This window comes from Maylandia zebra, linkage group LG7, assembly GCF_041146795.1.
Source record: "Maylandia zebra isolate NMK-2024a linkage group LG7, Mzebra_GT3a, whole genome shotgun sequence".
NCBI classification, from domain to species: Eukaryota; Metazoa; Chordata; class Actinopteri; order Cichliformes; family Cichlidae; genus Maylandia; species Maylandia zebra.
The window spans coordinates 12,940,199-12,956,372 of record NC_135173.1 but is presented as its reverse complement, the minus strand read 5'-3'; the positions used below and the strand labels follow the sequence as shown (position 1 = coordinate 12,956,372).

At 40.0% G+C, this 16,174-nt stretch overlaps 1 protein-coding gene across 3 annotated transcripts in view; it reads left to right on the top strand.

The window, feature by feature from the left end:
• The window catches only part of sema4ba (sema domain, immunoglobulin domain (Ig), transmembrane domain (TM) and short cytoplasmic domain, (semaphorin) 4Ba), a 53,466-nt gene that overhangs the window by 28,662 nt on the left and 8,630 nt on the right, over nt 1-16,174 (top strand). For all 3 annotated transcript variants that reach the window (XM_004553195.4, XM_004553194.5, XM_004553193.5), the window contains exons 2-8: nt 1,258-1,666; nt 12,149-12,309; nt 12,512-12,574; nt 13,001-13,099; nt 13,647-13,758; nt 13,978-14,094; nt 14,346-14,503. In XM_004553195.4, the coding sequence (XP_004553252.1) occupies nt 1,549-1,666; nt 12,149-12,309; nt 12,512-12,574; nt 13,001-13,099; nt 13,647-13,758; nt 13,978-14,094; nt 14,346-14,503 (828 nt within the window). In that variant the 5' untranslated portion in view covers nt 1,258-1,548. The remainder of the gene's footprint in view (nt 1-1,257; nt 1,667-12,148; nt 12,310-12,511; nt 12,575-13,000; nt 13,100-13,646; nt 13,759-13,977; nt 14,095-14,345; nt 14,504-16,174) is intronic.

The window sequence follows — 16,174 nt, the reverse complement described above, 5'->3', positions numbered from 1 at the left end:
GGAAAATACCGTTGTGTAATCCATTCATTTCAACAAAGTAACTGTATTCTGAATACCACCTTTTTAAACTGTAACTGTAACGGAATACAGTTACTGATATTTTGTATTTCAAGTACGTAACGGCGGTACATGTATTCCGTTACTCCCAACACTGCTGACGCGTATATCATATTCATTTAAGGAGAAGTGAGCACTGTGCCTATGCAGTTATTCCACAAGTTGTCTTTAGGCTTTAGTTGCTTTTATCCCAGTGAATGCTATGGAAATCCAACTCTTTTATATTGAGACAAGTTCTGATCTGTACATGCAACTTCCTACTACTCTGCAGCGCAATTAAAGTTCATCTGGTGAAAACGATGGGACAGAAGCTCCTGTAGCTCTTGTAATATGAGCTGTGTCTTGGGTGTCACACCTTTTTTCAAGAAAGCAGAGATTACCAAGAAATCTCTGTTTTCTTTCAGTCCAACGCACAGCAGAACAGGTATATGCAGCTCAGATATAGCGATTAAGCTTTCTGAGAGTGTTGGTGTTAGCGCCTTACTAACAGCCTCACACATGAACACCCTGAACTATCAAAATGATCATTTGCTTCCTATGAACAGAAACTGAAAGATAATCATGCAGTCTTTCGTTTTGACCCTTGGCACTTATACACTTTGTTATGAATGCGATGTCATTGTTGCATAATCATGCTTTGTGTTGTGTGGAGATAAAGACAGCTGTGTGCCAAAAAAACCTCTTAATGCCGAGAAAAGATGTTCAGCATTTAGTTCAGGTGAATCAGTCATTCATAAATGAATTCAAAGTAATTTATGAATGACTGATGAGCTGACAATAGGACAGATGTAAAAAGCATAACGATAAGACAATAAGGCTGGAGAGAGAGACTATCAAGCATGAAGATATTAGAGTGATAAAATAAAATATAAAATTGAATTCATATGTACAATCTGTAGGCAAGGGACAAGAATTTGGTACATGAAACCTTCTGGTTTCTGTTTAACCAATCACATTTGGGCAGGCTTTGAACTTTTCATACACCCTGCTGAACCGTTCATGTGGACATCAGCAGATGGCATTACAATTGGTGGACAGGCTAATATATTACAATAGCTCAGTGAACCTGTTGCAAAGTAACGTATAACATTTAACAGATAATTTGAGTGATTTAAGATCACTTTTTCTGTCACTTGGCTTATTATTTCATTTAGCGTGCTAATGCACACTAATTTGAATGCGCTTTCTTTATCCTGATAGGTTTCAGCTGTGACCCTGTGCTGCCGCATATGCATGGAGGCTGATCAATGGAGGCTGTTGCTCTGAGGTCACAAATCATCATTTCAAACCAGCGTCATCGTCTGTAGCCCAGAAGACTGCCCTGAATTCACACCGGTGCAGGCGCATTCTGTTCAAGGAGCCTGGAGCTGCAAGACTAAAGAGAGAGAGAGAGGAGAAGAAAATAAACAAGTGTTATAAAAGACGCTCTACATGAATTCACCAAAAACCTGAAGGGAAATACTGCAAGTTGGCTGGCAGACCTTAGGAGGCATGCGGACAATGAGTATGGCTTGGCTGCATCTCTCTGCCTTCATTGTCCTTCTGCTTGGTTGTTTTCATACGGCTGTCACGGAAAATGACGTAACTCCACGCCTCACCTTTTCTTACAGTAAGTTTCACAACTTCTTCACAACACAAAAACAGCCACTTTACAAATTACTTTTTTTTTTTTTTTTTTTTTAAGTAGGCGTGCTTGGTCCCAAGCTGCACTGCTATCCCATATATGCACATCACACACAGCAAGCCTGCAGACACACCAGGCTCTCCTCCTCTCTCGGTGAGCCGAGGAAATGTGAGGTTTGGAGATGCCTGAGGCTCCAGCTGGAGCGTCGTCGGATCCTTTTGTGCGAACCGCAGCACGTGGCCAACTGTCAAAAAACAGTCATCAAGACTGGCATTGTTGCATTCTCTTCTCTAGGTGCTGCTCACAGCTGTCTAGAGGTAAAAGTTTACATAAGTCCACCTGGGAACTTAAATCATGAACGCTCAACAGAAACATCTGTTTTCTGCTGAGCTGTTTAGTTCTACATTTGCCACTCTCACTTTCTGCTTACAGATCTGGTCGTCCAGTTCCCGGTGGGTTCCCTATTTATTAACCATGTCCACTGAAAAAAGAAAAAAAATCAATGCACTTCTTATGTGTCCATTGTAAGAGCTAAAAGGATTTCGAGGGGTGAAATGGTGTTTGTCTCCATCATGTAAATCCATGCTGTGAATGGCTGCTCTATCAGGGTGGCTCTGACGAGTACCTGCAGGTCAGACAGTAATTACAAATGAACTGGCCCATTGTGTTTTGACTTACTAAGGACAAGTGGACACAATCTCATGAGCGCTGAGAGTTATTGCTCTTATATAATCAGTTTTTTTTCTGTTTGCTTGCAAAATAACTTTGAGCTTAGGAACCTTTCACATTTCACTCTTAAACTATGGTGGAGATATAGTTATATTCGCCCTCATGTATTGTTTTTCCGATGTTCTGTTTTCTCTCCATTGATAGGTTGAGCCACCGGCACCAAGAACTGCTTGTATCCAATTATTCAAATGATATACTGGTACATTTAAGATGACATGTTGACTTTGCACATTAATTGTGCTCTATTATCTCCACAGAGAATGAAACAAAATGATGGATTGTGGGATCGGTAGAGGCTTTCAGTGATTGATCTGCAGTTAGTGACTCATGTTCAGGCGTCATTAGAGTTACTTCAGGGAGGATTATGTTGATAGATGCTGCTTAGTAATCTATTACAGACACGGGTAGAATTTCCAGTTTGGAGCGAATTTTAAGCCGACCGAGCTTTTACATAGATGCCTGTCTGAGCTTGTGCCTTCCCCTTCATGTTGGACCTCTATACAAACAGATAATCTCTCTCACCTCCCAGCCTCAGCGAAGCCCATAGCTTATCCCTTGTGGAGCATTTCACAACAACACACACCATCCATCACTCACTGAAAAGACACTTCACACTTGGGCCTGTTCTTAAGGAAAGATTTGCTTGGAGGGCGTGCTGCTGGTGTTAAACAACAACTTTTAAAGCATGCGTGACGTGACTGTCCAGGAGATAAGCAGGGAGGGTTTTCTGTCCTGCTTCGATTTTTATTATTGGGGCTTACCAGGCTTCTAGTCGGTCATTAGCTTCTTTTATAGCAGCATTTATGTTGCTGTAACTTTAACCTTATTTATAACTTCATGAAGGGTCATGTAGATAATAATTTAACAACAGAAATAATAATTATGTCCCTGTAAAACTAAACAAGCAGTAATTTTACTCTTTGTTGACGCGGTTAAGAGGCCATACTTTTGTAAAATGTACTAGCTGATTTGAAAAGCAACTCTGACATAGAATTTGTGGAGTCACTGGTATTGTTAGTGTTGAAAAGACCAGTTTTATTTTGTGGCTTAAAGCAAAGAACAAGTATTTTTCTTTTTCTTTTCTTTTCTTCAGCAGATAAAGGTTAAGAGGGCCTGGTGACAAAAGTTGTCCTGCTGTGGTAGTGTCTGTTCTGCTACACTGACATTTTCCAGCCTCCCGCAGAAGGGCTTTGTCACATTGTATTTACAGTATCAAAGCAGAATGCAGTGCTGCAGGCCTCAGGGACCTGAACTTTATACAGCAGAAGCTGCCTGAACTCATCATGGTTTCTGGTCCTCCCTGTCTTTTCTGGATGCCAGTTAGCTTGATGGCTTGCGTGCTTAAATGTAGCACTGTAGGCGGGCCAGAGTCCTGCCTGGCTGATATTCATCTAGTACCATATTTGTAGACGGGCTTTATCTCTTACTCTCTCGGTCTCCCTATCACTTTCTATTTGTCTCTCTTTCTGTCTCTCTCTCTCTTTCTGTCCCCTGGTCCCTGCCTATGCCTTAATGAAGAGGGTAATCTGCCATGAATAATGAATGGGGATTTGTATGTGTTATGGTGTGAACACTTGTCTGGTTCTCATTATGCGCCTATCAGGACGGATCATGGGTTCGGGGAATAGAGCCCGCATCTGCTTTTCTCTCTGCTTTTTTGTTCCAGGCTTTAATGCGCACCATGTTGAATGGCTTAGTGTGCTGAGCACTATTTAAAAGACACACCTATAAGCCTTTTAGTTGCCCGTCTTTTCTTGTTGAACCGTTCAGCCCTCTTCCCACCGTGTGACAGTCGTGCTTTAATTTTGTTTAAGGGGTATGCCCACAGCCACACTAGGGAATAAAGCATTTTTAATTATTTAAAAGCTGTCGTGTCTGGGCCAGTTGAATCAGCCACTCTCGAGTAATTCAAAAGGACAGTGGTGTCAAGTGAGATAACGACTTCTCGATACTATGTTGATGCCACATAGCTGAACATTGGTTTCGTGATGGTATCAGCGCTCAAGCAAATGTGATTACATTGCCTAATAGAGACGTGTAAAGTTGTACTTTATATTAAGACTATGTAAGTAAATGGTAAAATTAGGAAGGAAAATGTAGTAAAAATGCATTTGTCAAATTTTTAAATGGCATTTCAAAATCTAACTAATGCGACAGCTTAGTCTTGGTCTCTAGCTTTTAGTAGGGCCTTACCTTCAGTGTAAAAGTGTTGTTGTGAATTTGCACTAATTGGTGAATTGGTGTATTTGCACTAATTTCCTTATCCACAGTTAATGACGAGAATAGCTTCAGTTCAGCTCTTAAAACAAAATGACCCTAACAACAAGTAAAGAGTGCAACTCTTAACTTTTGTGCAGCTGCTTCACATCATTCAGTTTCAGGGTGTTGTGGGGACATAGTGACTTTTCAGTTTCTCTGCTCCTTCTGCAATAGCACAGCGTGGAGTCTGGCTGTTCAGGTCTGAATCTGCTGTATTGCTAAAAACAAGTCAAGACCTCATGTACAGTCTCTTTTTTTCTTGGTGCTTCAGCACTGTTCATAGTAGGGGTCAGGGTGAGTTCCCGGTGAAACCAGCAGCTGGTTTACATTATAGTGGTTAATCCAGGGTCAGCTTTTGTAGCTCCCTGACCTGCAGACTGTCTTATCAAGAGAAAAAAGGATCCTACAGAGCTGAGCTGTGTGAGGTTTTTTTTTTCTTTACAAATGACTGATTTAAAGTATTTAAATGGTAACAGATTGAAGCCCCAGCGTGCTGTATTTTCCCTCTATAAATTACACCACCAAAGCCTGTTATGGCTCATCCCTGTTGCACATATTTTATCTCTACACTTTCCTCAGAATTTACAATATGCCTTTCCAGACTTTGCTTCCTAATGTTGTCTTCAAATTTACCACCTTTCTCTGCATGTGGATGGTGCTGTGGAGACAATATCCTGCTAACGAGATGCAGCCCCACAATTTACCAATACAAACAGCGTGCTCGCAGCTTGCCTAATGAACCTCCCGGTGGATTGACCCTCTTGGCCTGTTGTCTTAATGCATTCCAGATGCTTTAGTCTCAGTCCTTCAGCTTCCCGGGTCTGCTCTCCCACACAATTACCAATTCAGCAGCAGCTCTTAGTAGCTAGTTACAATTACTTGGGATAATGTAGTTAGAGCTCCAGTGTGGGCTGTTTTTATGTCACCAGACTATGCGACAGTAGTAGGAGCTCTGACCCAGCAGGACTCTTCTAATTCTTCTAAAAGCAAATGGCTTTACAAGAGTTCATCTGTTCTACCCTGAGCAAAGTCCTTGAACAAGTACAGTAGACAGATAAAGACAAAGGAAAGACATTCGTTCCGGAGAAGTTCCTTTCCTGCTTCTTCTAAATGTAATTTCCTGCCTCTTATTTTTTTTTACAAGATTATCCAAATGTTGAGGCATCCTAGCTCATCTGGCAATCCTCACTCTTTAAGAAATGAATTACATTAAATAAACTGAATCAGTGTTTTTACTTTACTTTTACTCACTGGACCGATATGTAGGGATGGATAGGCACTCAGTTCTGTAAAAAAGTAAAAAGCTAACTCCCATTTTACCATAGAGGGGTCTCATCCCCCTCACTTTTTAGTTAGAGGCTGATCATGGTTGCCAGATTTAAAGTAAATCGGGTTTTTTCTACATAACACTGATTTGGCTCTGCTTCTGTGTGCATAGGTGTAGTGATGTTTTCCTCAACTGTTGTCATTCGTGCATCCTCTTCTGCCTATTCAACCCTGTTTAAATGTGCTCTCTTAGGACTATTACTGGCAAGTATTCTTCTTCTTCTCCCTCAGAGATGGGAATGTAGGTCATGTTTGTGGTCAGAAGACTGGAAATGGGGCATATGATGTCCTTTAGAGAGGATCTGTCATGAGTCTATTGCTTGCTCTTGAAGGCGATAAAGAGACAAACAGGGGTGTATTTTCTGGGTCATCTTCTAGTGAACCCTGACATTGTACAATTCCAAGCAGATTATCAGTAAAGTCAGGTGTTTTGATAGGGACATTATCTTGTGGGGGGTTTTTTAAGACACCTTTTTTTGCTGTTCAACATATCCAGTTGATGCAGAAGTGGGGATGTTTTTTCTTTTTTTTTCTAGAATTCTGTGGAAAGAAAACAGGAACAGGTGGTTTAAATGAAGTATGCAATCGTCTGATCTCCTGAACATACAGCTGTAAGAGCTGATAAAACAGTTCCCTTATAAGAGGGCGCTGGTTGAATCAGCCTGTTATCATTGCCCTACAAAACAAAGGGACTTAGATCTCTGGCATTAGAGGACACATTTCTCTACAGTTGCTCTCTTAAAAGGATGTTCTGCATTTTTAATGATCGTTTTTTGGGACCAATCAAAAAAAAAGAAAAGATGCAAAAATGCAGAATGACTTCCTGAAGCAGAAGTTGCTATTAATTTTGTCTCTAAATAGATTAGCAAGTTAGTCTGTGCAAGTATTTCAGTCCATTTAGCCCTTTGTCATTTGCACAAATTACTCTTAATTACATAATAATAGCAATAATCTAATATTGCTTACAGATGGCAGAGAGGGTGCTCTTCATGTACTTGTAGAAAAGGTCACAGATGAAGGGATTTAACCATGCTCAAAGCTGCTATTTCAAACCAGAGATTAAGAGGTCAGGCACTGACTTGGTGAAGTTTAAAGCCCTCTATAAGACATCTGCCCGCTGGCTCCATTTTTCGTGGTGCGTTCAGTTGCAGCTCGACAGCACGACATTGTGTACTCATTCTGATCAGTCCATAATCAGCCTACAAAAAATACAGCGGTTGGTTAGTTTTTTCTTTTGCTTCTTCGTCTTTCCTTTGATTTTTTTTTTTATTTTTATTTTTTGAAAATTAGCTTCCTGCCTTAAATATCAGTTTACCCAGGAAACTAAGCAAACAAACAAACACAAAATGAATCGCCTATCCCTGATGGTATGTATCCATCCATATAATTTTGGATTTACCCTTTGAGCTTTCCGCCAAATATCAAATACCATGACATTTAGGTGTGTGTATAATTTTGTTTATGAAACTACAATTAGAAAAACTAGGCAATAATTTGTCTCTCCAGAAACAATGCCTCAGATTCTGGGGCTAATCCACAGGCCTCAGTTTTCCTGGGGAGTTTTTTCTCCAGTGAGAGTGCTGAAAGATCACAGAGTTGGCCATTGTTCCCCAAATGTTGGCTCATGTTTCATTGTTTTTTCTAAGATAACTTACTGGATGACATGTTAGAACCTCAGCAGACAAAAAACATATTTGCTCATCTAGATTCCCGTAAGTGGAAAGATCAGTGTTGAAAGAAAAAAATAACATAAAGGTGTAAGACCGTAAAAAAAGTACAAGTGTGTCTTCATGTAGATCATCCAAGTATTTATAATGAATGAATGCGAGATGCAAGTAACTTGCATGCTGTAAGGTTTCTATAACCAACCAAAAAAAGGGGGGGGGGGGGGAAAGGCCTAAACCACTTTGATACAAATACGCCCTAAAAATAAGCCCATCTGTTGGAGTCATGCACTTCAAAGTAGTCAACACCTACTTTTAGGGACTTCCATGAAAAAGGTAAGATGGACAAGGATGAAATGCTGCAGGATGATACTGTTGTTGCTGTTCTAGTAGTGGCACAGTGGCCACTTCTGACTTGTTTCTCTGTCACGGATACAAAACCTTCTTCCTTTGAACTCGTCTGTCTGTTTCCTGGTGTACACCACAACATTTCTGGGGCTGCATTGTCATGAAATGACCCGTCGCAAATCAACCTCAGACAGTCAAATAACAATAGAGCGGATTCTTTAAGAAACTGTGGCATATGTGGAGCGGAGGGAAAGACAAGTTCATGCAGGATGCATGCAGCTTTTGATGCTGATTTGGTATTTATATGAGCCATTTCTCGTCTAGCGTTTTTTGTTTTTTTGTTTTGTTTTTTACAGTGCAATCCACATTCACCCATTTACACACACATTCAATAACCTATTACACTCTCACACACAATATCTAGCCCTAAGACGTGCTGGTTGAAGGAGCCAGGGATCAAAACGCTGGCCCTCTCTCCTTTGCCACAGCTGCTGGGGGTAAGAGTCTGTACACTGTCCGACCTGTGGGTTAGTCTATTCAGGTTTTGTGCTCTAGGCGCTATAATATCATAAAAAAAAACTTTTTATGATATTATAATTCTTTTTACTTGCAGAACATTGTGGAAAAAATGTACAGCAGTTTAAAAGAATCCATTTAACAAGCTGGAACCACCACTGAATGTTGAACAAATAATTGATTAATTCCGCCGTGAATCAATTAAAACGAGACTTATTGTTACATTGAGTGAATCAAATGATAATTTATGGCTAAGAGCCTGTTATCAACTGATCATTTCAGCAATAAAACTTAACTGCAAGTCATTAATAATCTGTTTTACTGGACAAATTAACTATAGCTCAGGCGGTAGACGGGATCAACTACTAATTGGAAGGTTGGCGGTTCGATCCCTGGCTGCTCCAGTCTTAGTAATACTAAGATATCAACCTCAAGTGAGCGAATGTTTGTGAATGCTAGATGGAAATCACTTAACTATAGGGGGGAGAAAAGAGCTTGTATGAATGTGTGTGCACTCCACTTTTAATTATATGATCCAAGTAGGCATGAACCTTGCTTGGACCGCTTCCCTTTCCAAGAAAACACTACCTACTCTATATAAGGTACTTCAGAGCAGCCTGCAAAAACTGGGCAGGGTTTGACACTGAGTAGTAAAACGAACGAACAGCATTTTTGGAAAAGCAAACTGCACTCTGGCGCTCTCTCAAACATCACTATCCTCGACATGCAATTCCTCGTGTAGACGGATACAAAAAAAACTGTGAAGCATCATCTGTGCCTGTTCCTTCCATTGTTCTCTTGTCTCGCGGATGCATTGTTGTTTTTGAAGCTGTCACAAAATTGTCACATCACCTCATGAGTCTGGTTTGCTGCACCTTGTGCTGAACTCCTGCAGCAGAAAAGTGGGCACCACATTAACATTAGCATTCATTTGGAGTTGTGTTTCCAACCGTCCTGGGACTTTATGATTAAGATTCACTCCCCTTTTACTCCGTTTTGGACTCCAATGTGAGCAAAATGTTAGCTATTTTTCCCCAGTATTGCAGTGAAATTGAAGATGTTTAAAAAAAAAAAAAAAAACAACCAGCTTGCTGCAAATTAAACATTAATTTTAAGACTGTCCAGCCGCTTCTGTAAGCCTGAATGCACCACGTGGTCAAAAAAATGATAAAATGTACCATTTAGCAATTACCGACTCCTCAGAGAAATAAAGCATTGTCAAACAGTTGGTCGCCAATAAATGATCTTTGTTTTCCAAAAGGTATGAAGCAAAAGCTTTGTATAGCTGCAAAACCCTCCTGGATCTCTTTAATGATATTCAATTGGGAGCCTTATTGTTTCTTTTTGTCATCTGTGGTTGCTAAGTATGACAGCGGTGATTTGACTCCAGAGAGTAATTGTGTAGATATTCTCCTCTGTGAAAATCCCTCAAAGCTTTTGTTTTGGTTGAGGCTTTGGCCTTTGTCTTTCCCGCTCTGTAAATCACAGCTGAATTTGCCCACGGCTCTGTGGGGAGGAAAAAAAATGGGGGGAACAGTACCGGCATGGAGCAGCAGTCCATTTATCCTTTAATGATAGTGGGAAGGAGAGAGAATGGCCCCCGTGGGTCCATGTACAGTACATGGAGGAGAGCCTCTTGTGGTTTTACGGACAGATTTAACTACAATATGGCTCACTGTTGCCGTGGTGATGGACCGCTATTAACATGTTGTTTTCCCAAGGGAGAGGAAGTCTCTCGACCTCCTGTACCAGCACACTAAGGTGAGGTTATATTAGGTCACATATACTGCAGGGTATGTACCACATGGTGAGCCTATTGTCAGTAGAACTTAATGGCTTTATCTGGACCGGATTAGTTTAATGCGGTGAAGTGCTATAATTTTAATTATTACCACCAGCAGTAGTGGGTTTAATACAGTTTCACTCTACTGTGCATGTGATGTTGTAAATTTGAACAGTGAAAAACAGTGAAAATGCATCACTGCCACAGTGGGCTGCTACTAGCAGCGACTCTCAAAGCCTTGAAACCCTACCACATTTAAATTTAAGTATATACTCCTTCATTTGGTGATTCGATGATGGCCCTAAATCTCCCACAGGTGTATTGACCCTTTGTGCCCCAGCAATTGTCTTAGAGGTGATCATTCAGAATAACTTTGTACTGATTTGTCCTTTACCTTGTCACCTGTGTACAGTGTAGATAAAGGCGCCTCATCATATCAGCTGATGTGACGAGGCGCTCTAAATGTTGTTGCTGGCTCATAGATCGGAAGTCCCCCGAATACATGAGAGTAACTTTCAAAATATTGTGATACGAATTAAAATAAGTGTGTTTTTTTTCCTTCTTGATGAAAATATGTTAAAACTAAATAAAGGGAAAGAAAAGCAATCAAAGGGTGAAATTGCAAACTGTTTGCATTACTACCTTTTTTTGTATATTTGTAAAAGTTGCATTTACAAATTTAGATTGTGTTCCCCTCACTGTTTCAGCTTTCATTTTCATTTTTTTTTTTGTATGTGCTATTTGCATTTTCTTTTTTCTGTTTTTTTCTGTAAGCATTGCATTTTGATGTGGCACTTAAAAAACTATTTTCTTATTTACTTTCTGTCTAGCTTACAGAAATGTCACAACTTGGGTATATTGTGTTATTTCTTTAACTTCATTTTCTAAATCTTTAGTATTTATGCAGCTATTAGTGTCCGTACTCTTATAGTAGGTGGGTTCAAAGAGGACTCTGTTATTTCTTTTCTTTTTTTTTTACAGTTCACATTTCAAGGCCTGAGATCCTGTTTCAGAACTTCAGTGACTAAGTTTCCATTAGCTCCTGGCTTCTGTTTATGCTGGCATGCCGCTGAGGCGAGTTGTTCACGTTGTGCTGGCAGTGAAGGCCTCCAAACTGCTGCAAGTCTGAGATACACATGGGCTTTTTTAAAGCAGCGATTAGAGGGAGTTAATGGTTTAACTCTTGGCTTTAGTCAGGAGTTGTTGGTGTGGTGGAAACAAAGCAATTTATTTTCCATAGTTGATTTAAAATTATTGAACTGTTGGAGAAATATGGGGAATTTTTCTGATGAGGTGCTAGTAAGATTTGGAAGCTGTAGTTTCACGTACTGTCCAAGCAGACAGAGAAACAGGCACATTCGTTCAGTCATTTATTTATTTTTGCAAAAACCTTCAGGTTTAACAAACACTGTGAGGCCCACATTATATGTTGCTGTTCATCTCATCTACTTGATATTCTCAGCTTCAAAGTCCATCTTTTTCTGGTTCTAGATGCTGAACATGTAGTCACAAGTGAGAGCTGGGTGGCTTTCTCTTGCTTTCACCCTCATTCTTCTCATTTTCACATCAGTTTTCACTGTGTGCTAACTGATGAAGTCAAAAGTGCAAAATAGCAATGCTCATGCAGAGATAAATATTCTATCATTTAAGAAAATCTTTGTCATTAATATTAAGACACACAAAAAGTCTCATTCTGTGTTGTGATTGCACCTTAATTCATTCCCTGTCTTCAGCAGTTTATAATATAGTGATCCGTCCCCTCATTTTAACCTGGACAAGTTCATTTTTGAATTATTACATGTTTATTTTTATTCCTCTGTCTGTGTTTTTGTTTCTGTATAGATGCAAAGGAGAGAACTACCAGAAGTTTCTCAGTGAGCGGAGTCTTCAACTTTACCTCTCTGCTGCTCAGTAGCGAAAACGGCATGTTGTATGTTGGCGCTCGGGAGAGTCTCTTGGCTCTCAGCCTCTCTGATATCAGCGCAGCCAAGCTACAAAGAAAGGTAAGAGTCAGTGTGCAAGCAGCTGTGAACTGCAATACCACATAAACTGTATTTATATGAATTCATTTATGATATGATCCCAGAGGTGTAGTATACGTAGATGGCAATAAGTATGCTAAGCTCCCAGTAGTCCAAAGTGACTATAACACACCTCACTATATGATATCTACTGTATGCAATTGATGCTATTTTTCTTCTGCAGCTTGCATGGAAAACCCCAGAGAGGAAGAGAGAAGAGTGCAGTTTCAAAGGCAAAGACCTGCAGGCGAGTGAACTGATGGTTTCATACACAAGTGCCTAAACTCACACGTGGCTCAAACACGACCAGTGCTAGATGGCAAACAGATCCAGGGCAGAACCCTGGACATTTCCTCTCAAGTTGAGACTTTCCATGCTACAACAATGGATGTTTTTTCCCTCCTTCCAGTCACAGTTTTCCACTTTTTTTTATGGCAGCCCCCAGTCACAGAGCCTTCAGTAAGGGTCACTACATTAGCAGGAGGAATTAGTGCTTTTACTTTACCATTTGAAAAGCTGTCGGATGGAAATGTATTCTTACTTCTTCACAAATTTCTCTAAACTGTTCTATGTTAGAGCATGAAAAGAAAAATGACTTTCTGGACAGTTTAAAAGAAAGAAGTTGGTTAAAACAATCAGTCTAATAGAACTTTTCCCTGTGTTTCTAATACAGACGGATTGCTTCAACTACATCAAAATCTTACTACGCATGAACAGCACTCATCTGTACGTTTGTGGAACCTATGCCTTCAGCCCCATCTGTGCTTACATAGTAAGTGTTTAATGGAGGAGCATGCATCTGTTGCAGTGCCCACATTTGAGCACGCCTGGTTTTGGATATAAAAAAAAAAAAAAAAAAATCTGTTCCATTTGTTTGTTTTTGGAAAAGCTGATTACCCCCGGTGCAAGATTTTATATCTGATTTATTTATTTGATTCTAGAGGAAGAGATGCATTCTGCTTCCTGCCTCTCAACTCACTTAGCAGTCTGGCTCAGGCTCTGCCCGGCCAGATACCATATAAGTGCATTATTTTATTATCTCCTGTGCCTTATGGGAAATGGATCAAAAATATTTAATGCACGTAATCGAATAATGTAAGAATCAATGTCGTTTTCAATCCTTTTCTACAAATCTTTTAAGGCCTTTTAGAGCAATCCATAACAAACAAACACGTGACCTTTGCTGCAGTTTCTAGCAAACACAGACTGACCTCCTTTCCGCTGTGAGACTTGAGTCTGCGGTCACTATCAGAGCAGGTTACAGCTCTACTTCAAACTCAGCGTGTGACATGTGATGTGTGTGTGTGTGTTTCCTCCAGAACACTACAGACTTCTCCCTTGTCAAGAGTGATACTGGTGAGATTGTTACAGAGGATGGACGGAGCCGCTGCCCATTCAACCCTGAATACAAGTCCACTGCCATCATGGCTGGTAGGTCTCACGATGGCTGTCAGCCGCTGATAAAAATCAGGCTCGCTTAAATGGTTTGGATTTATAGAAGCCACTGTGGGAATCAGTAAAGTACTTTGGTAAATCCTATAAAGACAAACTGTGGCATAACCTCTGGATTTCATTACCGCATGTGACGCAGAAGCCCATTCCCTTGTGATAAGTACTCTTATTACGATGGTCTTCTTCACCCTGTTGCAGATGGAGAGCTGTATACTGGCACAGTCAGTAATTTCCAAGGAAATGAACCCATCATTTACAAGAGTCTAAGCCAAGGAACAGCTCTAAAAACAGAAAACTCACTTAACTGGCTTCAAGGTACAGTATAATAGCTGGAAGGCAATGTTTTTTTTGTTGTGTCTCATTTGAGATAAATGACATTGTCAAACTGCTTGCACCAAATCTACTGAATGGGAAGTTTACAGTGTGGCATCACTTGAAATGATGAATATGAAAAAGTGTGTACCTGCAGTCTGTCAGTCCCTGTTGAAATTGGACTGCGTTTGCCATGGGAATAGGGATGTCTGTCCCTAGATCCCATTGTGACAGTATTGTTGGTTTCCTTTCAGATCCAGCCTTTGTTGGCTCTGCCTACATACAGGAGAGCCTTCCCAAGGGCAACCCGGTGGGCGATGATGATAAGATTTACTTCTTCTTCAGTGAAGCGGGGAAGGAGTTTGATTTCTTTGACAACACCATTGTGTCACGCATTGCTCGTGTGTGTAAGGTGAGCGACGCTCCAAGGCAGATAGTCCATCTAAAGCAGCTTTCTTACCCTTGGGTAATGTGTACTCCCTGCTGTCTCTATAGAATTCTATTAAAGCAGGAGTTTGCTTGTTTGTTTGTGCTCAGTACCTATACAGGAATGTACAGTATGTAGTCTACTGAAAGCTGCTTATAGCTCAGAGTCCTTCTGGGCAGTGACGCACGAGCTGTTGTTACAGAAAAACATTTTTCTTGCACGTTCGCCTCAGTTTGATTCCTTTCCATCCAAATCTGCTCTCTCTGCTCTTATCATGTTTCACCAAATATTTGCGTTCAGACAGGATTCAGTATCCAACTACAAATCACTTAGGATTACTGAAGCGTGGGATCTGTGTGCAGAAATGCTTTGACACCTTCTGCGGACCTCACACAGTGTTTGTTCATTTTTAAGCATTATATTAGTATTTATGCCTTGAGAAGTCAGTCCTCCAGATCAGACTGCTGTTTGGCTCTCCTAAAACAATCACACTCACCACTGTGTGAAGAGGGTGAAAAATAGTGATGAGAGTTTGAGATGGAAGGAGGGGGGGTCCATCCATTCATTCATTCACCTTTTTTTCTCCATACATCCATTTAAAGGACAAATATTCCAATATTAATATTGACTCAGGAGCAACTAGTAAAAATAGATTAAAAAAAACCTATTTTAATTAAGTAAAAGAATAAGAAGAAGGAAGTTTTAGTATTTGTTAGTTTTATACTAACATTTTATCAAAGCTTTCCTAATGAGGCATTGATGAATGTCAACAAGACTGTGAGTGAAATCCTTTCAAAATGTTTCATAGAGTAATAATTAAAAAGACTAAAGCTGACCAGTCGCGGCACATGGACCCCCTCCCTGAGCCTGGTTTTGCCGGAGGTTTCTTCCTGTTAAAAGGGAGTTTTTCCTTCCCTCTGTCACCAAAGTGCTTGATCATAGGGGGTAATATGATTGTTGTCTTTTTCTCTGTATGTATTATTGTAGGGTCTACCTTACAATATAAAGCACCTTGAGGCAACTGTTATTGTGATTTGGTGCTAAATAAATAAAACTGAATTGAACTAAATTGAATTGAAAGTTAAACCATTAAAAACTAAACTAAATATTCTTAAATAATAAAAACTGAACTAAAACAAGCAAACCCACTCTGGAAACTAACTGAACCCAAACTAAATGTCAAAACAAAATAAAAATAAAAGCTAATTAGAGAAAAATCAAAACTATTATAACTCTGCTCATGTGGCATTTTGATGATAATTTTCTCACGTACGTTTAAAATATGTAACACGGAACAGATTACCCAGAAGGAAACTGGCAATAATGTTTAAGGTTTTTAGCTTCTTAAGCAGTGCTGAAGGAAATATAAAGCATAACAAAGCTTTAAAATGAGGCAAACGGTCAGTCTCGGTAAAACTTTACAGCGACGCCAGTTCAAGTAAACTATTCACGTCCAGTTTTAGTCTTCCAAAATGTGCTTCACCAACTGTGTCGGCGGCCGTCTCCATGCTTGCTGTATATCCAGGTGTTTACTATTACTTTAGTTCCACTTCATCGAGGCTAACTATGGAATGATAAACAATGTTTTGGTTGAAACAAACACAACAAAGCATGTTCTCATTTGCAGGATTGTTCCGTTTCCCAGAAAGAAGCCAT